Source organism: Mesocricetus auratus, unplaced genomic scaffold, assembly GCF_017639785.1.
Source record: "Mesocricetus auratus isolate SY011 unplaced genomic scaffold, BCM_Maur_2.0 Super-Scaffold_100081, whole genome shotgun sequence".
In the NCBI taxonomy this organism is placed as follows: domain Eukaryota; kingdom Metazoa; phylum Chordata; class Mammalia; order Rodentia; family Cricetidae; genus Mesocricetus; species Mesocricetus auratus.
The window spans coordinates 884,534-912,116 of record NW_024429237.1 but is presented as its reverse complement, the minus strand read 5'-3'; the positions used below and the strand labels follow the sequence as shown (position 1 = coordinate 912,116).

The 27,583-nt window shown below is 48.6% G+C and overlaps 1 protein-coding gene, 1 long non-coding RNA gene and 1 pseudogene across 3 annotated transcripts in view; 2 read left to right on the top strand and 1 right to left on the bottom strand.

Moving 5' to 3' along the window:
* The window catches only part of LOC121136388, a 23,144-nt gene extending 8,453 nt beyond the window's left edge, over positions 1 to 14,691 (bottom strand). Inside the window, exon 1 of one of the 2 annotated variants that reach the window (XR_005873479.1) lies at positions 14,487 to 14,691. This is a non-coding gene — a long non-coding RNA (uncharacterized LOC121136388). Of the gene's footprint in view, positions 1 to 13,747; positions 13,861 to 14,486 lie in introns of those variants that run through there. The other variant, XR_005873480.1, reaches the window with a different exon arrangement.
* LOC101836513 lies at positions 7,535 to 8,019 on the top strand (annotated as a pseudogene).
* Positions 13,852 to 27,583, top strand: Gipc1 (GIPC PDZ domain containing family member 1). The gene is made up of 7 exons (XM_005087552.4): positions 13,852 to 13,946; positions 23,538 to 23,858; positions 24,551 to 24,736; positions 24,831 to 25,011; positions 25,669 to 25,781; positions 26,722 to 26,803; positions 26,925 to 27,583. Exons 2-7 carry the CDS (start codon positions 23,571 to 23,573, stop codon positions 27,074 to 27,076), a joined length of 1,002 nt encoding a protein of 333 aa, XP_005087609.1. The 5' UTR covers positions 13,852 to 13,946; positions 23,538 to 23,570; the 3' UTR covers positions 27,077 to 27,583.

Below are 27,583 nucleotides of genomic sequence, written 5' to 3'. Positions count from 1 at the left end.
GCCTGAGGTGGACCAATGTGGAAAAACACAGGGAAACATGAAGCATGAGAAAGGTAGGACAGCTGTGGTGGCACGTAAGCTTTTTTCCCACTGGGACCGCCTTCTTCCCAGTAGTTGACACAGAGACCTATTATTAATTATAAATGCTTGGCCGATAGCTTAGGCTTGTTACTAACTAGCTCTTTCAACTTAGATTAATCCACAAGTCTTATCTATACTCTACCACACGGCAGTGACTTTTTTCATTTATTAATTATAAATACTTGGCCGATAGCTTAGGCTTGTTACTAACTAGCTCTTTCAACTTAGATTAATCCACAAGTCTTATCTATACTCTACCACACGGCAGTGACTTTTTTCATTTATTAATTATAAATGCTTGGCCGATAGCTTAGGCTTGTTACTAACTAGCTCTTTCAACTTAGATTAATCCACAAGTCTTATCTATACTCTACCACACGGCAGTGACTTTTTTCAGCACAAGCTCATTTCCTGCTTCCTCTGTGTCTGGCTGGCGATCCCACCCTTCTTCCCAGTGTTCCTCAGTCTGGCTCTCCTGCCTCGCCTCTTCCTGCCTAGCTATCCGGCCAGTTGGCTCTATTAAACCAGTGGGAGAAATACATATTCAAGAGTGTACAAAAGGATTACTGCACAGCAGTGGTGCACACCTTTAACCCCAGATCTTGAAAAACCAGGACAGGTGGATTTCTGTGAGTTCACGGTCAACAATGGTCTTCATATGGATGCCAGGACAGCTGGGGCTATTACTCAGAGAAATCCTGTCTCAAAACAAAACAAAACAACCAGTAAAATACAAAAGGGGGAGCCGGGGCGGTGGTGGCGCACGCCTTTAATCCCAGCACTCGGGAGGCAGAGGCAAGCGGATCTCTGTGAGTTCGAGGCCGGGCTGGACCGACAGCCTCCAAAACAATACAGAGAAACCCTGTCTCATAAAACCAAAAACCAAAACAAAAGGGGGAAATGTGAGAGAACAGCTCATTTGTGGAAGTGGGAAGGTTTTTTTTTTTTTTTTGTATGTTTGTTTCTGGGACAGGGTCTAATGTAGTCCAGGTTGGTCTCACCACGTAGCTGGGAGTGACACAGAGGTGACATTCACCACTATAGTACTGGGAGTCCAGGTGAGCCTCGCAATCCTGGTTTATACAGCAGCTGTTCTCAACCTGTGGGTCAAACAATCATTTCACAGGGGTCCCCTAAAGACATCAGAAAACACAGGTATTTATGAGTCCTAACAGTAGGAAAATTGCAGTTATGAAGTAGCAATGAAATAATCATATGGTTTGGGCCACCACAATATGAGGAACCGTATTAAAGGGACGCAGCATTGGGAAGGTTGGGAATCACTGCTATACAGCATTGGGGATCCAACCAGGGCCTGAGCAGACTAAGCATGGACTCTACCACTCAGTATACTCCAGTGAAACATAGGCGTTCAGGTGTGTGTAGTTGTGAAAGTCAAGCGAACAATACCAGGTGTCGTTTCTCTGGCTCTATCCACCTTGTTTTGTTGAGACGTGGTCTGGCTAGAAACTGAACTCATCAGCTGCCTGGTCAGAAAGCCTCAGGGCTCTGCCTGCCTCTGCCTCTGCCTCCCCAGTGCTGGGATTACAAGCTCTCACTACCAAGCCTGTGACCTAGGAACCAAACTGAGACCTCATGCTGATAGGGTGAGCACTTTGCTGCCCCTCAGCCCCACTAGTCATAAACATTCCTACATCCTCAGTGACACAAGCCAGGGAAACTCTGAGTTGTACTGCACTGAAATCACAAGTTTCCTTCCACAGGCAAAGGTGATGCCTGCACAGACCTGGAGTCGGAGTTCCATTCTCATGCCTTCTCCCCTCCCCTATCATGTACTGTGCCCATCGAACACACATAATACAGACAGACAGACTGGCAAAAGGAAGGAAGAAAGAAAGGGAGGGAGGAAGGATGGAGGAAGGAAGGAAGGAAGGAAGGAAGGATTAATTTTCTTTCAGTCAAGTATAGTGATACCCATCCGAAATCCCAGTTCCCAAAGAGCCTGAGACAGGAGGATTGCTTCAGCCCAGGATTTAGAGGCCAGTCTAGACACATGGTGAGAACCCATCTCAAACATAAGTAACATGGGGTTCACTGAGAGATGTCTTAGGGGTTAAGAGCACTTGTTGTTCTTGTAGTGGACTCCAGACTTTGGTTTCCAGTTTCTTCAGACTCACAACTATCTATAACTCCAGATGCAAAGAATTTGATGCCCTCTTGTGGCCTCCCTGGGTACTGCACTCATATGTACCCACACCCACTACATATACATAATTAAAAATTAAGGGCCCCTGTCTAGACCACCCCCCAAAAAACTAAGGGCCTGGCAGTGGTGATACACGCCCTTGATCCCAGCAGCAGGTGGATCTCTGTGAGTTTGAGGTCAGCCTGGTCTATAAGAGCAAGTTCTAAGACAGCCAGGGCAACACAGAGAAACCCTATGCTGAAAAATCCAAAATAAATAAAATAACAAAATAGTATAAAAAATAAATAAGCTTGGCCTTGGTGACTCACCCCTTTAATCCCAGCACTCGGGAGGCAGAGGCTGGCCTGGTCTACAGAACAAGTTACAGGACAGCCTCCAAAGCAATACTGTCTCCAAAACCAAATAAATAAATAAATAATGAATAAATAAGTAAAAGTTTCCAGTGAGACGGTTCAGTGGGTAAAAGTACTTACTTCCAAACCTAACAACCTGACAGAGAAACCCTGTCTCGAAAAACCAAAAAAAAATAAAATAAAATAAAAAATAAAGAATGGGCTCCCACACAGTCTTGACTCCCATATGTGTACTAGGGAGTGTGGGCTATGCATAAATAAATTTTTAAAGGAAATGAAAATAAATAAATAGTGGGATGACAATTGGAATGTAGCAAAACAATTGTGGATGAAGCAACACACTTCTAAATACCATTGGGCCAAAGATGATTAATTACTTTAAGCAGTTTACCAGCAGAGAGATGTCATGGATAATTGTGGTGGTCAACTTGTCTGCATATATATGTAGCCAACTAAACTCCAAGCAGATGAGCACACCTGTGAAGGATTTTCCTTAATTGATCATTTGAAGTGGGAAGATCCACCCTGAATCTGGCCCACACCGTCCGATAGCAGCCCACATAAAAAGACACAGAAGAAAGAAGTCTGTGGCTGGGCTGCGACTCAGAAATAAAGCCCTCACCAAAAAAGAAATGAATTGAATGAACGAATTAGCCAGTGAGTGAGTGACGTGTTCTGACTATTTGGGTTGATTCTTTAGATAGTCTAACGGCATATTAAACATGACTTTACTTTTAATGACGCATGAGGGTGGGTGGGTTCTGCATGTGAGTACTGCTGCCTCAGAGGCCAGAGGCGTGGGAGCTGCTGGAGCCTGAGTTACCCGACAGGAGTGCTGTGAACTGAACTCGGGTCCTCTGCAAGAGCAGTAGTGCTGAGCCACGTCTCCAGTCCTAAAAACGATGACTTTTGAACAGTCCCAGACACACAGGAAGGGTGTTTGTCCCCAGGCAGGGGTTCACTATGCAGCCCAGGCTGAACTTACATTCACTCTTCTGCCTCAGAGTGCAAACAAACAAACAAAAGAAGTGAGCCAGGCTATAGCTCAGTGGTAGAGCACTTGCCTGGCATGTTAAGGTCCTAGGCTCAATTCCAGTACCACACGGGGAGGGGGGGATCAATAATTAGCAATTATTAATATTTAGCTGTATTTATGTTCTTCCTGCCATTTCTTCTGTGTGTGTGTGCATTTATATGTATGTGTGTGTTTCGTGGTTTAACTAAGAATGCTCCTCATATGCTCACATGTTTGAACACTTGGCCTGGGTTGGCGGTGCTGTTTGGGTAGACTTATGGTATGAGGTGTGACCCCCTTTTTTTTTTTCAAGACAGGGTTTCTCTGTGGCTTTGGAAGCTGTCCTGGAACTCACTTTGTAGATCAGGCTGGCCTCGAACTCACAGAGATCCGCCTGCCTCTGCCTCCAGAGTGCTGGGATTAAAGGCGTGAGCCACCACTGCCCATCTTGAGATGTGGTCTTGCTGAAGAGAATATGTCACTGGGCTGGAGGTTGAGGTTTCAAAGCCTCACACCATCCCCAGTTCACTCTCTTTGTGGTTCAAGATGTGAGCTCTCAGCTTCCTGCTCCAGGCACCCTGCCAGCTGCCCACAGCGTCTTCTGGCCTCCAGGAGCACCCGAAAGGACACTTGCATAATTAAAAAATAATAAAAAATAACCATTTTTGTTTATCTCAAAGAACACAGAAAAATGTTAAATTATTTACTAATATGTGTGTTTTTCCTGCATGCATGCTTGTGTACCAAGTTAATGTCTGGTACCTGAGGAGGTCAGGAGAACGCATCAGATTCCCTGGAACTGGAGTTACAAGTGGTTGCTGGGAACTGAATCTGGGTCCTCTGCAAGAGTAGCCAGTGCTATTAACTGCTGAGTCACTGCTCCAGCCCCAAAAGCAGTATTTTTTTGAGACAGGACCTCACTATGTAGCTTTGACTGTCCTGGAACTCACTATGTAGACCAGATGGGGCCTCAAAATTCACAGAGATCCACCTGCCTCTTCACCTCCCACGCCCCAGCTCCCAACGCTTGGGATAAAAGTATGATCCACTACATCTGGCTACAACAATTTTTTTTAAGAAAACTGGGGAAATATCTCACTGGGTAACAATCTTGCCACATGAGTCTAGGAACCTGAGTGTGGATTCCCAGAGCCCACATAAAGTTGGACGCGACAGCATGTGTCTAGAATCTCAGTGTTCCTACAGTGAGATGGGAGGTAGAGTCAGGGATCCTTGGAGGACCAAAGGCCGGCTAGCCTGGCTTAAGCAGTATCTAGCTACAAAGAGACGAGTACCCAAGGCTATCCTCTTTAAGTTCCCATGCACACTAACATGTACAGGCTCACTCACATGCATATAGATGTGTCATATACATTAACGTATCAGAGAGGGAGAGAGAGAGAGAGAGAGAGAGAGCAGGAGCCAGAGCGAGAGCTGCACAGTAATGTGCATCATCCCCTGCCTCCTAACTGGAAGCAATGTGACCCTTATGCTCCAATTGTCCTGCCTTCCCCACCATAATGAAATTTACCCTTACATGACAAACCAAGAGAAATGCTTTCTTCTGTAAGTTGTTTCATGTCTAGTATTTTATCACAGGAACAAGAAAACCGACATAAAACGTTGGTAAAGGGGACTGAGGCTAGCCTGGCGGTGGTGGCCCATGCCTTTAATCCCAGCACTTGGGAGGCAGAAGCAGGTGGGTCTCTGTGAGTTTGAGGACAGCCTGGCCTACAGAGTGACTCCCAGGACAGGCTCCAAAGCTATAGAGAAGCCCTGTCTCAAAAACCAAACCAAAAAAAGAAATGGGACTGGAGATGGCTCAGAGGTTAAGAGCACTGGCTGCTCTTTCAGAGGACCTGATTTCAATTCCCAGCACCCACATGGTGGCTCACAACCACCTGTAATGAGATCTGGTGCCTTCTTCCGGCCTGCAGTCAAACATGTAGGTAGAACACTATATACACAATAAATAAATTTAAAACAAATAGGAGTGGGGCTGTGATTGTGACAAGCCCAACCATGTGGTTCTTAGACTTGTTTGCCAAAGGAGTTGGAGTGCACATGAGAAAAGTCACAGAGTACAGTAAGTAGAGCTTAGTGAACCATTCTAGTGGGGGAATGGAAAACCAGAAAACCATTAGAAAGGTGGAGAGTCAGCCCTGATACCTAGAAACGCTTTCTACCTGAGACCCCCAGGGACTGCACCAGACAGGGACCCGGGAGGGTGAGTCACACTGTCCTTCCTGTCCTCCATTACAATCCCTCCATGCTCACGCTCAGGTGCCCCCCCCCACCTCAACTCCATTCACTGCAGACCCAGGGTCCCCTAGTCCTTTCATCTCCTTGCCTTACTGCAACCCTACTGCAGCACCCCCTCTCCCTGCCATACCTCCAGCTCTCTGGCTACCGCCCCCCTTTGTGTGGACAGGACCCCCTTAATCCCTTCCTGATTCTCTCTCAGCCTTGTCTCCTAGCTCACTTCTTCTTCTTCTTCTTTTTTTTTTTTTTTTTTTTGGTTTTACGAGACAGGGTTTCTCTGTATTATTTTCGAGGCTGTCGGTCCAGCCCAGCCTCGAACTCACAGAGATCCGCCTGCCTCTGCCTCCCGAGTGCTGGGATTAAAGGCATGCACCACCACTGCCCGGCCTAGCTCACTTCTATTTTGTTATGCTCTGGAACATTTCCTTAACGATATAAAGGTGTGTTGCTTTTGTTTATGCTGCATTTGTTTAACTCTGGGAAGCTTGGATTCTTTGCCTGTCTAAACCACCTGATGGTCTAATCAAGAGCTGAACTGCCAATATCGAGGCAGGAGAAAGGACAGGTAGGGCTGGCAGGCAGAGAGAATAAATAGGAGGAAAATCTGAGAAGAAGAACTGGAGAACAGGGAGAGGAGGATGTCAGGGGCCCATCACCCAGCCACCCAGACACCCAGACACCCAGCCACCCAGCCTGCAGCATACCACGGAGTGAGAGTGAAAGTAAGATATACAGAAGTAAGAAAGGAAAAAGCCCAGGGGCAAAAGGTAGTGGGGGTAATTTAAGTTGAGAAAAACTGGCTAGAAACAAGCTAAGCTAAGGCAGGGCATTCATTACTAAGAATAAGCCTCTGTGTGTGATTTATTTGGGAGCTGGGTGGTGGCCCCCACAGAGTAAAAAGACATACAACATGCAACAACATTTTGGCATTCCAACATGGGGCTAGAATAAAAGAAAATACAACTGCAGAAGCACTCTGCCTGGCAGCTTGCAGTCACCACACTTTCCTAAGATCTACAGTGAGCAACGGAAACCGAGAAATGGAACACCCACCCAAGAGACCAGACGTCAACACCTAGAGTCACCTCAGTCATCCCAGCCCCAGACGCCCAGACACCAGTGCAAATACACAAACATTAACAGCCAAAACAGCATGCCCCACCAGAACCCAGTAACCCCATGACAGTCGCCCTGAGAAATGCAATACCGCTGAAGCACAGGGCAAGGACTTCACAGTGGCCATTATGATTATGTCCAAGGACCTTGGAGAGGATGTGAGCAAATCCATTAGTGACACCCATGAAAACGCAAAGGATCGGTGGAGGAATGAAGTAATGAGAACAGTTCATGACAAGAAAGTAGAATTCAACAAAGAAATAGAATCACTAGAGTTCCAGAATGAGATAAAACCACAGATGAAAAGTTTGGGGAGTCAAGCCAGCACTGGAGGCAGAGGCAGGCAGATCTCTGTGAGTTTGAGACCAGCCTGGTCTACATAGTGAGTTCCAAGACAATCAGGGCTACACAGAGAAACCCTGTCTCAAAAACAGAAAGGTCTGCAGAGCAGCTTCCCACACAGAGCGACTGCACCGCCAACTGCACACAGACTATGTCCGCAGCAAGGATTTCCAGGACTATCTCATGAGTGCGTACTTCTGGGGCCCAGTTGTCTCCCCATTGCTGCCATCAATGGCATGAAGAAGTCTCCAGAGATTATCAGTGGGCAGATGACCTTCGCCCTCTGCTGCTATTCCTTGACATTCATGAGATTTGCCTACAAGGTGCAGCCTTGAAACTGGCTTCTGTTTGCATGCCATGTAACATACGAAGTTGCCCAGCTCATCCAAGGAGGACGGCTTATCAACTATGAGATGAGTAAGAAGGCGTCGGCTTAGCAGTGAGGACCAACCAGCTCTTGAAAGGGTCAGCGCCTCAGCCACTGCTGCCAAGCCACAGATCACATCAGCATAAATGGTCTTGCTGAAGAGAAAACACAGAACGCTATCCTTAATTACCATGCCAACATTATAGAAAAGCCGAGAGTCCCTAAACCAACTGCCTTATCAATGCTAAAATTTATTTGTCTTCATCAAGAGTAGTTCAGAATATGCAACTAATTTAATAATTTTCAGTGATGGTTTTATCTGTAGTGATGTGTATATTATCTATTGGGATTTGTGTAATAAAAATCTAAGGAACAAATTTTATAACTATAAGCACTTACTCAAATTCTTGACTTTTTCTTTAATGACTGTAGTATATCCCTCAGTTGGCCACATGTCTACACATACTTTCCAGTGGTAACAAGTGTTTTCCATAGGGTGTAGATTCAAGTCTGCAACTTAATGGCAATAAATTATTTAAATATTTGAAAAAAACAGAAAGAGAGAGGGGGAATGGAGAGAAAGAAAAAACAGAAAGCAAGAACAAACAGAAAAAAAGAAAGAAAAAAATTTTAAATTAAAACCCTTAGAGTAAGCCTCACCAACAGAGTACAAGACATGGAAGAAAGAATCTCAGGTGTTGAAGACAAAGTAGAAGAAATGGATACCTCAGACAAAGAAAATGTTAAAGATTAAGAAGGAGGAGGAGGAGGAGGAGGAGAAGAAGAAGAAGAAGAAGAAGAAGAAGAAGAAGAAGAAGAAGAAGAAGAAGAAGAAGAAAGAACACCAAACAGACTGAAACAAAAAGAAATTTCCCATGACACATAATAAACCTTAAATTTACAGAACAAAGAAAAGATATTAAAGCTGCAAGAAAAAGACCGAGTAACACATAAAGACACACATTAGAATTACACTCAACTTCTCATGGAGACTCTGGAAGCCAGAAGGGCCTAGATGATATTCTGCAAACCCTAAGAGATCACAGATGCCAGGCCAGACTACTATACCCAGCAAAACTATCAATCACAATCAGCAAAGAAAGAAAAGCATCCCACAATAAAAACAAATTTAAGCCAGGCATTCACTCGGGAGGCAGAGGCAGGCGGATCTCTATGAGTTCGAGGCTAGCCTGGTCTACAAAGCAAGTTCCAGGAGAGCCTCCAAAACAATACAGAGAAACCCTGTCTCGAAACACCAAAAAAAAAATTTAAGCAGTATCTATCTACAAATCCTGCTCTACAGAAGATACTAGATGGAAAGTTTCAATATGAAGAGGTTAACCACACCCAGGAAAACCCAGACTACTACATCAAAAGAGGGGGAAACCACACCATAACAACAAAATAACAGAAGTTAAACACTACTCATTGATAACTTTTAATATTAGTAGTTTCAATTCCCTATATACAAATGATAAATGAACTGAAAAAGAAAGCATGGAAGCAATACCTTTCACAATAGCCTCAAAGATATTTTGGACAACTCTACCCAAGCAAGAGAATTATTTGCATAACAAAAGTTTTAAGATGTTGAAGAAAGACATTGATGAAGATATCAGAAGATAGAAAGGTCTCTCACACTGCTGGAGTGCTAGGACTGATATAGTGGAAATGGCTGTTATACCAAAACCAATCAATCTACAGATTCAATGTAATCCTCTTCAAAATTCCAGCAAAGAAATTGAAAATCAATTTTCAGCTTCATATGGAAACATACACACAATAAAAAACAAGATAGCTAAAACAATCCTAAGTAATAAAAACAACTAATGAAGACGTCCCTACTCCCTGATCTCAAATTGTACTACATAGCTATAGAAATAAAAACAGCCATAAAAACAGATACACTGACCAATGGAAACAAACTGAAGACCCAGACGTAAGTCCATACACCTATGGACACCTTGTTTTTTAAAAAGAACCCCAAAATGCATGCTAGGAAATACAAAGCAAAGCATCTTCAACAAATGATGCTGATGACATCATGTAGAAGAATGCAAAGAGATCCAAATATATCACCCTGCAAAAAGACAAAAACAAAAAAACACTCAACTCCAAATAGATCAAGTACCTCAACATAAGACCAGATCCCTGAATCTGACAGAAGAGAAAGTGCAGAATAGGCTTAACTCATAGACACAGGAAAAGGCTTTCTGAACAGGACACTGATAGCACAAGCACTGAGAATAAAAATTAATAAATGGGACCTCATGTCCCTGAAGACTTCTGTATGGCAAAAGACACCATTCTGGATAAAGTGACAGCCTAAAGGATGGGAAAAGATATTTACCAATAACACACCTTATAAAGGGCTATTATCTAAAAATCTATAAAGAACTAAAACAAACTGGACAGCAAGAAAACTAATAACCCAATTTTAAAAAGTGTATAGATCTAAAAGAGAATTCTCAAAAGATGAAACACAAATGGCTGAGAAACACTTAAAGAAATGTTCAACATCCTTAGTCATCAGGGAAATGTGACTTAAACTACTTTGAAATTTCATCTTACACCAGTCAGAATGGCCAAGATCAATAAAACAAATGACAACTAATGCTGGCCAGGATGTGGAGTAAGGGGAACACTTCATCCATTGCTGGTGGGACTGTAAACTTTTACATCCACTATGGCAATCAGCGTAGCTCTTCCTCAGGAAGCTGGGAATCAATCTACCTCAAGTTCCAGCTACATCACTCTTGGGCATATACCCAAAGGACTCTACAGCCTAGTACAGAAACAACTGCTGCTCAAATCATAATAGAAACTGAAAACAGCCTATATGCCCATTAACAGATTAATGGATAAAGAAAATGTGGTACAATTAAACAATGGCATATTATTTAGATGTTAAAAAGTCAAAATATTGCAGGTTAATAGATGAAACTAAAAAACATCGTCCTAAGTGAGAGAACCTATACCCAAAAGACAAGTGTTGTATGTATTTTCTTATATGTGGGTGTTAGCTGTTAAACCTTTTCTACGCATGCTACAATCCATGTAACCACAGAGGTTATGTATAAAGGACTAGGATGGGGAGGAGAAGGCTAAGGGAGGCAATACAGGAAGCAAAGACTTACACTAAGGGCCATCTTTGGGGGGAGCCTACTTACTACTATACATACATATATACATATATGAACAAAAGTAGTCAGACCTTTCTTTGGGCCTCCAGGTGTCAAAAAATGACAGAGATTTAATATTAATTGTGAAAGCTTGGCCTTAGGCTTTTCCCCAACTGGCTCTTATAACTTAAATTAACCTGTTTCTATTAATCTGTGCTCTGTCACAAGGCCCAGGTACCTCTCTTCTATACTGTATGTCTAATTTCTTCAGTGTCTCGCTGGTGTCTCTGTGCACCCCTCAATTCTTCCTGTGTTCCTCTCTCTCCCTGGAAGTCCTGCCTATTCTCTCCTGCCTAGCTATTGGCCATTCCACTCTTTATTAAACCAATCAGAAGACACCTTATGCAGAGACACATCTTTACAGTGTACTAAAAGATTTCCCCACAACAAACAAAATGGAGTTGTCAAATAATGGGGAAGACAATGCCCCAACTAGACATCTTTCACCACCAGTGAAATCTCCAATGCCGGGAATCGGTTATATCTAATTGAGTCATTGGACAAAGGGGTCCCATGGAAATCCCCAAACAACTCAGGCTATTGCCAAGGCTATTGGATGCTCTCCACAAACTGACGATAAGACCTTATTGCTGAAGAGAACACTTACATATCTCATTGAACACAGAGGAGTTGCCACCAGATCCTTTCCCCCTGCTGACTAGTGTTCGTGGTAGTGGAAGGCATTCTTCATGCTTCCAGAGGAGAAGGGTAGCCACCAACTGTCTATAAACCCTGTGATCTGCAGTGGCGATCTGCCTGAAATGCTGGTGTGACAGTGGCACAAAGGCTGTGGGGACACGGTCAAAAGAAGGACATGTGGTGAGCATTGCCCTGGGCCCCAGAAGGAAAGGCGGAGGGCTTTTTACCTCGAGTGCAGTTTGTTCCTTGCGTTGTTCTTGGATGTCAGAACATGAACATGGTGAAAGGAAATGCTGAGAGTTGTCCTCGGTGTACCCTGAATCTGGACATGGCCTTGCCTTGTGCTTTCTCAGACACAATTAAAATGCAATCATCTAATGTGTTTAGCAGAAAGAAACTTCAAGCCAGGATAACATTCATGTTGTGGCTAGCTATTGTGTTGATTTTGAATTTTTTGATTGCTGAAAAGCAAAGGACGGGGTTTCTCTGTGTAGCTTGGTTGCCTGTCCTGGAACTCGCTCTGTAGACCAGGCTGGCCTCACACTCACAGAGATCTGCCTGCCTCTGCCTCCCAAGTGCTGGGACTAAAGGCATGCACCACCACCTCCTGGCCATTTATCTATTATTATAACTAAGAAAAACTATAACTATAATTATCTAGTCTTCAACTCCATCAAAGACCTGAGAAGGAATAATATTACCTGAATAAGGGCAAGCCAGTGACTTCTTAAAGATACAGGAAATGACAGCAACAGTTGGCTGCCTGGACAGTCACCCAAGGTTTTTTGGTGATGTTGGGGCATCCCACTTGGGCTTATAAGCCTTGAATATCTGACACACCATTTTCAGAAGCAAGAAAATTTGAAGGACTGTCCTAACCTGTCTTGGCAAGGTTCAGCAGTCACTTTTTCTTGTGTCCTGTTTGTCTGGATTGGACAGCATGCTTACTGTCAGCAGTCCAGGCAAGGGCAGTTCTTTGCCCAATAGGCCAGTTTTGCAAAAGGAAACCAAACTCCATATGGTGTGTATTCAGTGCCCATCATCCTCTCAGGAATAGATCAGCTGCCAGGAGAAGATATGTCTCACATAAAAAGAATTCTAAGTTGTGCCGGGCAGTGGTGGTGCACACCTTTAATCCCAGTACTCGTGAGGCAGAGGCAGGTGGACCTCTGTGAGTTCGAGGCCAGCCTGATCTACAAGAGCTAGTTCCAGGACAGCCTCCAATGTCACAGAGAAACCCTGTCTCGAAAAACCAAAAAAAAAAAAAGAAAAAAAAGAAAAAAAGAAAAAAGAAGTTCTAAGTTGTTAAAACATTTTAATTGTCATATTCTGTAGGTCTTTGAAGTGTTTGAAGATTACCTATCCGTTTAAAAATATATCTCTGTATATCTAACTAAAACTAACATAACCTTCAGTTTGACTATTATAAGCTGCATAAACATAATACCTTAAACAAGAGTAGAAATATAAATACAGCATAACAAAGTTAACCGTAAATTTATATCAATAAACTAAAATCTATACCAATGTAAAATAGCTTGAGATTAGCAGTTGTTTTGGGCTTAAGGAGATTCAATAATTTGCCCTTTTCCCCATCATACATTTCTATGAACGAGGGAGAGGAGGAGGGAGAGGAGGAAAATGGGAGAAGGAGGAGGAGGAGGAGGAGGAGGAGGAGGAGGAGGAGGTTTGCACGGGTTGGTCACCATCTATGATTCTGCACAGTACTCAAGTGACAAGTCGACTGTTTGAATATGCTCCATAGTGTATTCTTACATAGCTTTGCTAGCAAAGTGCTCTGTGACTCTCTGCGCAGTTTCGGAGCCTTTGCACACCCTATATCTCTATCCATGTGTCCGTAGAGCCAGGACCGAGCCTGGTACCGGGCAGGGGCACTTAAAGATTGAAAGACTGAATGAATGTACGCTTGCTTTGTCTATTGTGTAGAGTGGAAGAAGCAGAGACACGCGGGACCCTCCCTATTCACTAGAGCCCACCCCCTGGAGTCAAAGCATCTTTCTGGGAGAGAAGCTGAGCGATGGGACCCTCGCTGACCTCCCAAAAAGGCCGCTTTCCTGGACGCCGAGCGCGTTCTTCCAAACCCTGTCATCTGACTCTTACTGCCAGCTCCCCGCCCCGTTCCTCGTCCTCCCACCCGCGCAGCCCCTCAATGGTTCAGCCCGCAGCCATTTAGACCGAGTAAGGTCGGACCACTGAACGTACCAGGGGGGAGGCCGAGGTGCGGCGGAGGGATCCCTCCGGAGCGTCCCGACGAAAGGCACCCATTGGCCGCCAGTAGGGGCGGTCGCCGCTGATTGGTCCTCTCGGGACGCCGGCCCCGCCCAGGTACCGGAGGCCGAGGGAGAAGCCCGGCCGAGTTTCCAGAGGACCGAACTGGGCGCGCGGGGTGGCTGCGGCGCAGGTGAGTGTTCCCCGGCCGGGGGCGGCCTCCCGGGCGTGGAGCCGTGGCGGCGGGGTGGGGGCTGGCCCCGTCGGGACCCCAAACACGGACCGCCTCCCCGCTGGCCGGGGCCTCCGGTCCGCCCCTGCCCTCTGCTCCCGGGACGCTTCCCTGTTGGTGGTGGGTCGGTCCCGACCCCTCCCGGGCCCCTGCCCAAGAGCTGCTCGCGGGGCCCCCGAGGCCACCCGAGACCGGATGTCAGTAACAACCGCAGGAATAGTTTGAATCCGCCTCGCTAGCCCGCACCCCGCGCTTCCTCGTCAGACGCTTACGGTGCACAGCATTGAATCAAAACAGCCTGCTGGGAGGGGCTGTGAACTTGTTTTAGAAGTGAGGTCTCGGGGCCAGAGAGGTGGAGTGGCTCACTCAAGGTCACACAGCTAGTCAGTGGCCGGCGGGGACAAGGGACCCGTGCCTGTGCGTCCAGAAACTAGCCCCTGCAGTCGTCCCTGACCAGCCGCTGGACTCGCGGCCACCCCCGTGTTCACGTCGGAGCCGCACCTGCTGGTCTTTGCTTCCTTCCCCGCGCCCACAGGTCACCAGACAGCTTCCAAGTTGTCCTCGTGTCCCTTCTCTTGAGCGGGTGAGGCAAGGCAAGGCCTAAATGCCGTGGGTCCTTTAATCCCATTCCCCCTCCACCCACCCGGTCTACTCTTTACTGCGAAGAGAAAGACTGAGAGCGAGCCTAGAGGCCGGGTGTCCGGGTACGTTCACGCCCCTCAGCCCCCGCCCCGGAAACACTGGGGAGATGAAACCTTCGGGATCCGGTTTTTCAAGAATGAATCAGAGGCCTCCTGCCCTCCTCCCCAAAGTAGTACTGTGCCGGGGGTTAGGAGGGAGGGACGACAGGGGAGTAGGTGTGTCCCCTAAGCCAGGCGTTATCTGAGCCCCAGGAACCCCCTTCCCTGCTTCCTACTCCTCCCACTTAGCTTTTCTGTGACTGCGGGGTTGCTAAGTTTCAGGCCCTTCTTGGGATGAGAGCGCTGGACTCCGGAAATCCGTCCGACCCACTTCCCTTCAGCTCCTTGCAGACAGCGGGGAGGTGCTCATAACTCTAGCAGTCATGTTGGTGGGGCTTGGTTCGCAGTCAAGGCTGTAAGACATTCACTCTGCAGTTCACCAACAAGTGCTAAGCAGCCATTGTGCCAGGCACCATGTTTTGCTTGGAGGGACGTGTTCTCCAATTGCAGGACAGAATTCCCTGGGAACGGGCAACAAGTTAACAAGGGCAGCCACTGCAGATCCTTCTAAGTGCTGAGTGGCCTCTCAGAGATCACCGGGCTGGGGGAGGTCACACACACCCCAGGCAGAGAGAAGTATATAATAGCTGTCACAGGGAATCAAGCTACAGATGTGATTGTGTGCCTGGTACAGAAAACACATTTTTTTATTGTCGAGTTTTCCCTTTGGGAGATCGGAGACAGATGAATAATGCCACCTGGTTTGCATTTTAAAATAGAGACACAGGCTGGAGAAACAGCTCACAGAGTGCATCCTGGGAGTTCCATTCCCAGCACCCACATGGTGGGTCACAACCATGTCTAACTGTAGTTCCTTTTGACTTCTTCAGGCGCCCAAGTGGTGCACAGTAAGACATGCAAAGCCCTCATACACATAAAATTAAAATAAATGTTAAAAATGGAAATGCAGCTGGGCGTTGGTGGCACACGCCTTTAATCCCAGCACTCGGGAGGCAGAGGCAGGTGGAGCTCTGTAACTTCGAGGCCAGCCTGGACTATGAGATAGTTCCAGGACAGCCTCCAAGACAATACGGAGAAACCCTGTCTCGAAAAACCAAAAAAAAAAAAAAAAAAAGGAGATGCATAGATAAATAAGAGCCCTGCCAGGATAGCATACAGCTAAGTTCATAGGCTCTAGCATTGTGGAGCAGCTCCTCTGTGTGGGCTGGGGCAAGCCGGCTGCCTGGAGAAGTTTGGAGTAGGCCTTGCCAGGCTAGGACTGGGATGCTCCCAGGCCCGGGAAGGTGTGGGTCAACAGTACAGCCCCTGCCTAGGACCCGTCGGAGGGGTGGGTTGCCAGCAGAGTGCCTTCTCAGCAGATGAGAGGCTCTAGTTTCCGTTCCATCACTGCAAATAACAACAGGTCCACACTTCCTGATGAGGGTCGCTGGAATGCTGAGCAGGTCTCGTGCGGCACCCAACAGCCGTGAGCTCTTCTCAGATGACAAGCCTGCAGCTTGTGAAGATAAGCAGCTTGGCTTTGCCTGTGCCTCTGGTGAGCGGCCAGGGTGGAACTCACATCCAGGCCACCATACTGTGTCTCAGGGTCTGCATCATTGATTTACTAGTCACTCATTTTCCTCAGTGCCTTGGGCTCCTCACCAGAGAGCACACAAAAACTAGAGTAAACCACAGCAGTGAGCGTGTACAGAGACGTAAGAAAGGAGGCTGGGGAATGGGGTCCAAGGCAGTGAGGAAAGGCAGTGCATCAGACTGTCACTTACACACTTACACATCCCCAATAGTGTTCCAGGAACAGTCCAGGCACACACATGGTTTCCTTTTCAATCAGAGGGGTTAAGATACTTGGCCTAAACTGGGCAGTGGTAGCGCAAGCCTTTGATGTTAGCATTCAGGCAGATCTTTGAGTTTGAGGCCAGCCTGGTCTACAGAGTGAGTTCCAGGATAGCCAGGGACTACACAGAGTAAACTTGTCTCAAACAAAAATAAAACAAGGAATGGTGATAATTCTAGAAGACAGTCCCATGTAATTCTTTTCAGTTTACCTTTGTGAAGTAGCCAGTGAGTGGTTGTAGTATACTGGGTACAGAGCTGTGGACACACAGATGAAGGAAGGAAGGAACCAGTAAAAGACTAGTGCCCAGAATATATAAAGAGTTCTCACAAATCAATAAGAAAAAGGGCATCCAAATAAAGCTGAACCAGCCAGGTGTGGAGCAGGCCTGTTATCCCAGGACATGGGAGGTAGAGGCAGGAGGATCTTCATTGTGAGGCTTATTCTGTATTGTGCAGGGAGTCCCTCCACAAAAAAAGAGCAAAAGAAAACCATGCAGGGACCACGTAGACCATGGAGGCAGCGCACTTGGTAAAGTGCTTGCTGTGGCAGCTGAGCTTGACAGTCAGAACCCATGTGAAAACGCTAGGCATGCTGGCTTGCAGATGTCACCCCAGCACTGGGGACATAAACAGGAAGGCCTATGGGTGGGCTCATTGGCCGGCCAGCCTAACTGGAGAGCTCATGCATGGTGGGGCTGGGAATATGGGATATAACTTAGTGGTAGCGCCCTTGCCTAACGTATTTGAGGCCCCGAGTTCAATTCCCAATATAAAGGGGGTGACACACTAGAGAGATGGCTCAGTGGGGTAAAGGCTGCCACCAAGCCTGTAACTCGAGTTTGATCCCTCGTACCCGAACGGTGGAAAGAAAGAAAGAAGGAAAGAAAGGACTCCCACAACCTCTGTATGCAAACTGGCAACACACATGCACACAAATAAAATGTGGTTTTTTTTTCTCCCTTTGAGACAGGATCTCATTATATAGCTCTGGTTGTCCTAGAACTTGCTATGTTGGCTAGCCTAGCCTCAAAGTAATTTTTAAATATTTTATTTTATTTGGGTGTTTTGCCTGCTTGCATGCCTGAGCTCACAGGGCAGAAGAAGGTATCAGATCCTCCCTGGGATTGCAGTTAAAGGCAGTTTTTAGGTGCCATGTGGGTTCGAACCCAGGTTTTTTTGAAGTGTAGGCAGTGCTCTAACCATTGAGCAACCTCTCCAGCCCTAGTAATTTTTTTTAAGGCAAAGTGATAACACTTGAGGACCAATACCCAAGGTTGACCTCTAACCTCCACATGCGCCCACACATCCATGGGCATGAAGGAGCACACACACAAGGAAGCACAGTAAGGGCGGAGACGTGGCTGTGCTTGCTCTTCTAGAGGACTTGAGTTTGCTCCCTAGCACCCATATTGGGCAGCTAAGACTACTTGTAACTCCAAATCTAGGGGACGCGGTGCTTTCTGGCCTCTGCAGGTACCTATGCTCAGGTACACACACCCACACGCAGACTCACCCATACACTTAATATGGATGGCTCAGTGGGTAAAGGCACTTACCTCCAAACCTGAAGAGCTGACTGTGACCTCCAGGACCCGTGTGGTGGAGGAAAAGTAACTCAGGCATGCTTTCTGGCTGACAGATGTGGTGAGGCATGCATACAGACACAGTAGATAAATGTAAACAAAATAGTTAAAAACAAACCAGGCAGTCCACTAAAAAGTCAAGCAGAAGCATTAGAAAAAAAAAAGGTGTTTGGCACCATTGATTTTTTTTTTCCCCAAGTGCAAAAGCAAGCCTCCATCCAGCAAGAAGTCAAGTGGTGCCTCCCTGCCCTGGCACTGCAGGGAGCAGGGTGCGGACCATGGGGTGGGCCTGTGCTCTCCTGGGAGATGGCCAGCCCTGCCTTTCCTCCAGCAGCCACGCAGGGCACTCGCTCACTCATCCAGTGGTTATCTGACACCACTTCACATACCGAGGGGTGGCTCCCCTCAGCAGACAGTGGGCAAGATGGAAAGTACCCATCCCAGCTGAAGGAGGTGAGGGAGGTTGCGGGACAGCAGAGGGAGAAGCCAGTGCAGAGGCCCTGAGACAGCTCCACCCGAGAAGGAGCGATGGCGTCTGGTATGGGGCATAAAAGACAGTGGGGTTCCTGGGATAGCAGAGCAGAGAAGGAGGTTACATGACTGTTTTATAGGGTCTTCTGACTGCCATCTTGACAGAAAATCCAGAGGTAACTAGTGTAGGTGAGTGGGGTGGGAATGGAGCGTGTGGGTCAGGTCAGAAGAGGGATGCATGATGGGTTGAACGGGGAACCTTCTCAGGAAGATGTGGTCCAGCTAGCTGGGTTCCCTTGTACCTGCATTGGCCCTCAGGAGAGAGAATCTGCAGAGCATGGGAAGTCCCTGGGGCATGGGAAGCTGAGGAAGAGGGTCAGGAGTTTAAGACAAGCCTGTGACACCTAGTGTGACCCTGCCTTAAAATAATAGATGACTTGAGCTGGGTATGCTGATGTAGTTCTATGTTCCCAGCAATCAGGAAGATGAGACAGGAGGATCACAAGTCCAAGGTCAACTTTGGCTACATAGCAAGTTTGAGGCCAGCCTGGGCTATATGAGCCCCCCCTCCCCCGTGAGATGGGTGAAATGCCATTGTGGGTAGTTGTCAAGGCCAACGAGCTCTCTCAAGGGAGCTTAGCCCCCGCCCCTGCGCATGGGACTTGAACATGAAGTCAGGGTCTGGGTGTAGGTCAGTGATTGTTTACCTAGTGTGTAGAGGACTTCCCGCACTAGGAAGAAAGGCCCTCTCCCTCCCGCCATACTGTCAAAGATGTGCTGAATGTGAACTACTTTACCTCAGGGCCTTTCACTGTTTCCAGTCTACTTAGAACATTCTTATCGCAGATGTTTATGTGTGGGAAGTCAGGGAGAGGAGGTTCTAAAGATGGGACCCACGGCTTCCCTCTCATACCAAGCTTCTTTGACTGCCAATGGGTTTCACTCCACACTCCAGTACTACAGGGTTCTAAAGTGGGTGGTCAACTCCGGCTGGCTTATTGTACCTCCCGTAAGTAGTCAGAAAGATAGCCTTCTTCCAGAGACACAGGCCACAGAGGGGACAGCCCCGCTGGCAGCTGTGGGCAAGAGTTCACCCCATTTGCCACCTTAATACCTACTGTGTCTGCAGCGTAGTGGACGCCTGCACACCTGGATGTGGCATTCCTAGTCAGGGGTCTGGTTTGTTCCAATAAAACAGGGCTGAGCACGGTGGCACATGCTAATAGTCCAAGCATTTGTAGGCTGAGGCAGGAGGAGCACTTGACCAGGGGTTCAAGACTAATGTGAACAGAAAAGAGCAAGACCCTGACTCAAGAAAATAAAGCTAGGCAGTGGTGGCGTGCACTTTTAATCCCAGCACTGAGGCAGTAGAGGCTGGTGGATCTCTGTGAGTTCAAGACCAGCCTGGCCTAAGAAGTGAGTTCCAGGACAGTCAGAACACTGGTTTGAAGAAAAAAAAAAAAAACAAGAAAAAAGAAAAGAACCAATCAAATGAAAAAATGAATAAAATAAATGCATGAATATAGTAAGTACCACTCAAAGTTTGTTCCCGAGAGAGAGAGAGAGAGAGAGAGAGAGAGAGAGAGAGAGAGAGAGAGAGAGAGAGAAGAAAAGGGGGGAGGGCTGGAGAGATAGCTTTGGTTTTGGTTTTTACGAGACAGGGTTTCTCTGGATTGTTTTGGAGGCTGTCGGTCCAGCCCAGCCTCGAACTCACAGAGATCCACCTGCCTCTGCCTCCCGAGTGCTGGAATTAAAGGCGTGCGCCACCACCGCCCGGCTGGAGAGATAGTTACAAGTACTGCTGCTTAGGTGTGAGGACTGGAGTTCCGATCCCTAGACCAGTATTGCTGGGGCTTGATGGCTGCCAGACTAGGCAAAGAGGGCGGAACCCTGCCTCAAAAGGAGCAGGTGGGAAGTGATAGAGGACCCCATGTGGCTTCCTTTGACCTCTGAACACACACATACTAAAAAATAAACGTAGCAGCCCACACTTTTTTTTTTCTTGAGTTGGGTGGGGTGAGATGAGAGGATTCTCCATGCAGCTGTAGAGGGCTTGGGACTCTGTAAGGTAAGATCAGGCTGCCCTGAATTCACATAAATCTGCCTGCCTTTGCTTTCCGAGTACTTACCTTGACACATGTGCCTGAATGTACAGTAATAGTATGTTCCATTTTTTTGTTTTGTTTTTGTTTTTTGTTTTTTCGAGACAGGGTTTCTCTGGCTTTGGAAGCTGTCCTGGAACTAGCTCTGTAGACCAGGCTGGCCTCGAACTCACAGAGATCCGCCTGCCTCTGCCTTCCCGAGTGCTGGGATTAAAGGCGTGCGCCACCAACGCCCAGCAATAGTATGTTCTTAAAAGGAAGAAAAAAGGCTCAGGGGCCAGTTTGGTGGCTCAGCAGGTAAAGGTGCTTGCCACCAAACCTGACCTGACATGTCTGTGCATGTGTGTGTGATCACATGCATGCAGGCACATGCTTGCCCTGGTGCCTATGTGGAGGTCAGAAGACGGCCTTGGCATCAGTCTCATTTTTCACCTTTTTTGAGACAGTCCACATACCAGACTGGCTGGTCCATAGGCTTCTCAACGTTCTCTGTCTCCACCTCCACTATAAGCATGTGGGAATTACCACATCTAGTGCTATGTGGGTTCTGGGGACTTGAACTGAGCTTTTCCCAGTAGGCTGCCCAGCCCTTGTTTTGGAGAGGTGGCTGTGCCTTGTGCTCTTGCTGCATATCCACTGCACATGCTGTCTTGGTCACTGTCCTGCTGCCTCAAGGAGACACCATGACCAAGGCAACTTAACAGAAGCAATCATTAATTAAGGCCTAGCGTATAGTTTCGGAGGGCAGTCTGAGCAGCATGGCAGAGAACATGGCAGCAAGCAGACTGCATAGTGCTGGAGCAGCGGAGACAGGGAGACTAGGCCTGGCAGGGGTGTTTGACACCTCCAAGCCCACCCTCTAATGACACATTTCTCCACAAGGCCATGCCTTCTAATCCTCAAAACAGTCTCAACTAGGGAGCAAACATTCAAATATATGAGCCTGTGGGGGCCGTTCTCATCCAGAGCACCACGGTTGCTGTCACCGAAGACCCGTCCAGCCTGATAACATTACCACCATGCCAGCTGTTGCTGGTCACTGACTAGGAGCTGTATTGCTCAGGAGAATTTTGCTCTGGTAATTAAATGTTTCTGTGGGATGTGTCACATGTTACTTCCTGTTAGAACTCATTGGCAGGGGCCGTGCACTGTGTGCTTTGAGGAAGAGACTCAAGGGTTTTGTGTCCTCTGTGTCACAGGTGTGCTGGGGCAGATGATCATGGACGCTGGAGGATAGCCTCAGGTGTCAGTACCCAGGAGCTGTCCACGTTGGGGTTTTTATTATTGCATTTGTTGATCGTTTCTTGTGTGTGCATTTGTATGTGTGTCGGTCGGTACCCATGGCACAGTGCACACCTGGAGGTCAGATGACGACTTGCATGAGTAGGCCAAACTCAGGTCTGCATGATTGATGGCAAGTGATTTTGCCCACCAAGCCCTCTTGCCAGTCTCCCACCTGGTATTTGAGATGGGGTCTGTCACTGGCCTGGGACTCACCAAGTAGGTTAGGCTGGCTTTGAGCACAAAGGATCCTTCTTTCCCCAGCTCTGGGATTGCAAGTGCATGCTACCACATCTGGGGATCGAACTCAGTCCTTGGAAGCACTTTTTTTTTTTTTTTTTTTTTTTGGTTTTTACGAGACAGGGTTTCTCTGTATTGTTTTGGAGGCTTTCGGTCCAGCCTGGCCTCGAACTCACAGAAATCCGCCTGCCTCTGCCTCCCGAGTGCTGGGATTAAAGGCGTGCGCCACCACCACCCGGCTCTTGGAAGCACTTTCTAACTGAGCCACCTCCCTGGCCAGAGACTAAGAAGATTTTTGCACGTAGCTGATAGAAAAATGAAAGGAAGCTGAGTGTGGTAGTGTCCATCTGTCTGTCAGCACTTGAGAAGTTGAGGGCAGGAGCTACAGAGTGAAACCCTGTCTCAGAAAAAGGGACACACCAGTGCTTTAGCTTCCAGTCATCTATTTGAGTGGGTGTGGCTAGAGAAGGGTTCCTTGAGGAACTCTGTGGAGTGAGGAGAGAATGAGGTCGCAGAGCAGGTCAAGTGGCATTGTAGAAGGTATCCCCTGTTGTGATTACTGCTGTGCAGATGAGGCTTCAACCTGAGGCTGCCTTGAGACTGGGCCTTTATCAGCGTGTGATCTGCCACTGGGCTGCACCCCAGCATCTGGGTTGCATGTAGGGTCCACCCTTTATCATCCCGTCTGACCCGGATGCCCAGATCACATCCACTGTAGATGGAACACTCAGGCAAGGCACATGTGCTGCTATATGCCTGTAATCCCAGCTACCCTGGAGACTGAGGCAGGAAGATTGCAGGTTCAAGGATAGCCTGAGCAACTAAGATAAATGTCTCAAAATAAAAAGTAAGAAGCAGTCTAGGCATGTAGCTTGGGTACACATCACAAGGCCAAAGTCTAACCCCAGGAGGGAGGATTGGTTCATTCAGGGAGAGCCCTGCACCTGTGCTGAACCTGGACAGAAGTCATTGTTATTGCCCTTTAAACAACACAGTGGCACAAGAGTTTTTGTAGACTTAAGTCTGTAGATGCCAGTATATGGGAGGGGCTGCTGCTCTGTGGCCCAATACTAGCCAAGTATGGAGAAAGGAAGTAAACCCTCAGCAGAGTGCAGATGCGATGCAGCTTTATCCAGGGTGACAGTATCTGGAGGTGCCCTGGAACCCTGTGTTAGGAGTCCTGTCATCAGGACTGGGCTGAGACTCCGTGGTGGAGCACTTCCCCAGCCTGCACCAGGCCCCTGGGTGTAAGCATGTCTGGTTGGTGTTGGTATCTTGTGGTGGTGATGGTGACACCAAGACTTTACTGAGATCATGAAACCCCTTCCTTTTCTGCAGGTCTCCTGGCCGAGTCCCCACTTCTGGCTGCTCATGCCACTGGGACTGGGGCGGCGGAAAAAGGCACCACCTCTGGTGGAAAATGAAGAGGCGGAGCCAGGCCGGAGTGGCTTGGGAGTGGGGGAGCCTGGGCCCCTGGGTGGAAGCGGAGCAGGGGAATCCCAGATGGGCCTGCCCCCACCTCCCGCTGCCCTCCGTCCTCGCCTCGTATTCCACACCCAGCTGGCCCACGGCAGCCCCACAGGCCGCATCGAGGGCTTCACCAATGTCAAGGAGCTGTATGGCAAGATCGCTGAGGCCTTCCGACTACCAGCTGCTGAGGTACCAGTGGGGCCAGGGTCCCCTGAGAGCAAGCCACAGGCCTGGGCATGCATCCTTGTGAGCTGGGGCTCAGGTGCTCATGCTCCCCGCTGGCCAGCAGCCCCTGAATCTAGGAGGTATGGCTGCAGCAGGATACTGAGTTCCTATCCGGCCTTGAGAGACTTGTACCCCAGTAGGTACACGGGGGTAGGTTTCCCATCAGGCTTTGATCATAACCTAGTAGGTTGTGGGGGGGGCGAGTGCTGATTATCTCATCAGGTCTGCAGTAGCCTGTGGCTCGGTAGGCTGTAGCTGGGTTTCTGTGAGGCTTTAGGACACCTATGCCCCAGAGCACTATGGGAGCTGGAGGTCAGGAGCAGCTAATCCCCATGATGCACTAGAGGCGCAACCCCAAGATGGAAGCAGAGAAGCCACAGGGAGGGCAGCAGTGGTGCCGAGCTCAAGTGGAGACAGGTGGGAAGGGTAGGTGGGAGTCTAGAAGCCTTCATTCACTCCAGCGTTCATTGAGTGCTCACTGTTAATCAAGCTAGCAGAAGTCCTACTCAGAACATTTGATGTACTAGTGGACCTTGCCATGGCTCTGGGTGTCACCAATTCCTGGGGTAGGAATCTTTTCTGAAGTCCCCTCCTCTCCCAAGTGCTAGGAGAGGGGACCAGGGAGGAGGCCATGAGCATCTTGACCCCCTCTGCAGGTGATGTTCTGCACCCTCAACACCCATAAAGTGGATATGGACAAGCTCCTGGGGGGCCAGATCGGGCTGGAAGACTTCATCTTTGCTCACGTCAAGGGGCAGCGCAAAGAGGTGGAGGTGTTCAAGTCTGAAGAGGCTCTGGGACTCACCATTACCGACAACGGGGCTGGCTATGCCTTCATTAAGGTGCCCGGGTGGGTGGCGCACCCTTAGTCAGTGGTCAGGGTCTGTAAAGGGACCTAGAGTGGAGTTCCCAGGGCTGACACCTGCCCATCCACAGCGCATCAAGGAAGGCAGCGTGGTCGACCACATCCAGCTCATCAGTGTCGGGGACATGATTGAAGCCATCAACGGGCAGAGCCTGCTGGGCTGTCGGCACTACGAAGTTGCCAGGCTCCTCAAGGAGCTGCCCCGAGGCCGTACCTTCACCCTCAAACTCACAGAGCCTCGGAAAGCCTTTGGTGAGCAGTCTTTGGACCACCCACTAGGATGACCTTGAATTCTTGAAGAATATGGTTTGCAGTTCTGGGGACCACCGGCAGGTGGCACCCAAGTCTGCAATGCAAAGTGAAGCCGGCCCCACCCTAGCCTAGAACTGGGTGCTGGCTGGCAGCCCAGCCTGAAGGAAATAGCCCCCACACCCAACTTCCAGAAGCCATTAGCCCAGCCAAGTGCCCCCAACCCTGGCCAGCCCCCCTGAGCCTGGAGAAGTGAGGCTTGGCTGACCTGTACAACTCTGGGGCCCTGCCCCCCTTTTCTACCTGGCTTCACTAACTCTCAGGAATGGGCCTGAGGCGCCCCTGGTATGGGTAGGTAGGACTGATCTGGGACCTAGCAGTTATGCCCACCCCTGGTCATGGGAAAGTGTCCAAGGACCCATATTCGACCCCTCCCCAGCTCTCACCCCTTCAAGTAGAAGTAGTAGAAGCTGCCCTGGATTGCCTTCTCTAGCTTCTTTTATGTCTAACCCCCACCCCACCCTGCCCCTCTCCATTCCTGCAAAGTCCTGTCCTCCTGGAATCCAGCCCTTAGCCCAAGGAGACTGCAGAACTTGGAGATGGTGAGAGTTGGCCTAGCTGCCTGAGTGCTGTACTGACTGTCTGCTGAAATTCCCATAGATATGATCAGCCAGCGTTCAGCAGGTGGCCACCCTGGCTCGGGCCCACAACTGGGCACTGGCCGAGGGACCCTCAGGCTCCGATCCCGGGGCCCTGCCACAGTGGAGGATCTGGTGAGTGAGCTACCTTGGGCCAGTGACAGCATTCTCATTACCTGAGTGACTCTAGACACCTGCTTAACTCTCCGTCCTCCCAGCTTTGGGACCTTCCTTGGGCAAATGAGACTTGGTTTTCCTACCTGTAAAATTGGAGTCCCAGTAACTTCCTGTCAGAGAGGACCTTAGTGATTCAGACAAAAACCACAGCCAGGCATGGCATCTCAGGCAGGAGGATTTCACATTCAAGGGCAACTCAAACCACAAGAGCTTGTCACCAAAAAGAAAATGTATGATAGCCAGCCAAGTGTGGACATGTACTTGTAATCCTAGATGCCTGGGAAGCTGAGGTAGAAGGGTTTAGTGTTTAAAGTCAGTTTGGGCAACTTAGAAAGTATCTCAAAATTAGAATAATAATATCTGACTATTGGAGCTGGAGAGACGGCTCAGCAGTTTAGAGCACTTGTTGCTCTTGCAGATGACCCAGGTTGAGTTCCCGGCACCCATATTGGGCGGCCAACACGCTAACTCCAGCTCCAGGGCATCCAGTGTCCTCTTCTGACCGTCACAGGCCCACACGTAGTGCACATACATATGTGCAGGCAAAGCACTCCTACACATAAACAAATGTTAAAAAAAGTGATAGCTGGACAGCCGGGCGTTGGTGGCACACGCCTTTAATCCCAGCACTTGGGAGGCAGAGGCAGGCGGATCTCTGTGAGTTCAGAGGCCAGCCTGGTCTACAGAGCGAGTTCCAGGACAGCCTCTGAAACAATACAGAGAAACCCTGTTTCGAAAAACCCTGTCTCGAAAAGTGATAGCTGGGGGTGCAGCTCATTGGTGGAGCTGTTGCCTGGCATGCGTGACGCTCTGGACCTGTCCCCAGCACTGTAGGCATGCACTGTGTATGACAACAGTTCTGTTGACACTGCTGTGCTGTCTTGTCCCTCCTCCACAGCCATCGGCCTTTGAGGAAAAGGCCATTGAGAAGGTGGATGACTTGCTAGAGAGCTACATGGGGATCAGAGACACAGAACTGGGTGAGTGGGGGCACCATGCCTGGAAGGTGGGAGCAGGTTTCCAGATCTCACTCAGGTTGGCTTGGGCCTGTACCCTTCTGTCTCTCATGCCATCTGTCTCCATCTTTCTCCTCCCTGACAGCTGCCACCATGGTGGAGCTGGGAAAAGACAAAAGGAACCCAGATGAGCTGGCAGAGGCTCTGGATGAATGGCTCGGTGACTTTGCATTCCCAGATGAATTCGTCTTTGATGTCTGGGGAGCCATCGGGGATGCCAAGGTCGGCCGCTACTAAGACTGGAACTGAACCTGGACCTCGAGATAACCTGGGCTTGGCCTGGATGGGGCCTCCAGAAGGGCTGCCACAGCCAAGACCCGAGCATCCTGCTTAGGCATGTCCACTTAGCAGCCTGGGGATGGCATGGGATGGAAGTGGCCTGTGGTCCTGGTTCCACTCCGATCACTACGGTGCCCAGCCTGGTTGGGATCCCTGGCCAACCCCTGCCGGGTTCCCTACCTACCTCAGTAGAGTAAGCGCATGGGGAGGGACCAGCACACTGGGCAGCCACCTCTGTCCCCAACACTTTCCACCATAAGCTGGCACACTGCCCCTTTTGCCTCCCTGGGCCTCGGTTCTGTTTGGGGTCATGACTTTCCTATCTTACTTTTTTGCTTTGTTTTTTCAAGACAGACTCACCATGTAGCGATGGTTGTCCTGGAACTCACTATGTAGATCAGGCTGGCTTTGAACTCACAGAGATCTGCCTGCCTCTGCCTCCCAGTAAAGGTGTACTTCACCACT

Bases quoted from the DNA above. Each gene is read 5' to 3' on its own strand.
- Gipc1 (XM_005087552.4), top strand. From the start codon at position 23,571: ATGCCACTGGGACTGGGGCGGCGGAAAAAGGCACCACCTCTGGTGGAA. The intron at 24,737-24,830 runs GTGCCCGGGTGG...GCCCATCCACAG, and splicing joins CTGGCTATGCCTTCATTAAG to CGCATCAAGGAAGGCAGCGT. The intron at 25,012-25,668 runs GTGAGCAGTCTT...AAATTCCCATAG, and splicing joins AGAGCCTCGGAAAGCCTTTG to ATATGATCAGCCAGCGTTCA.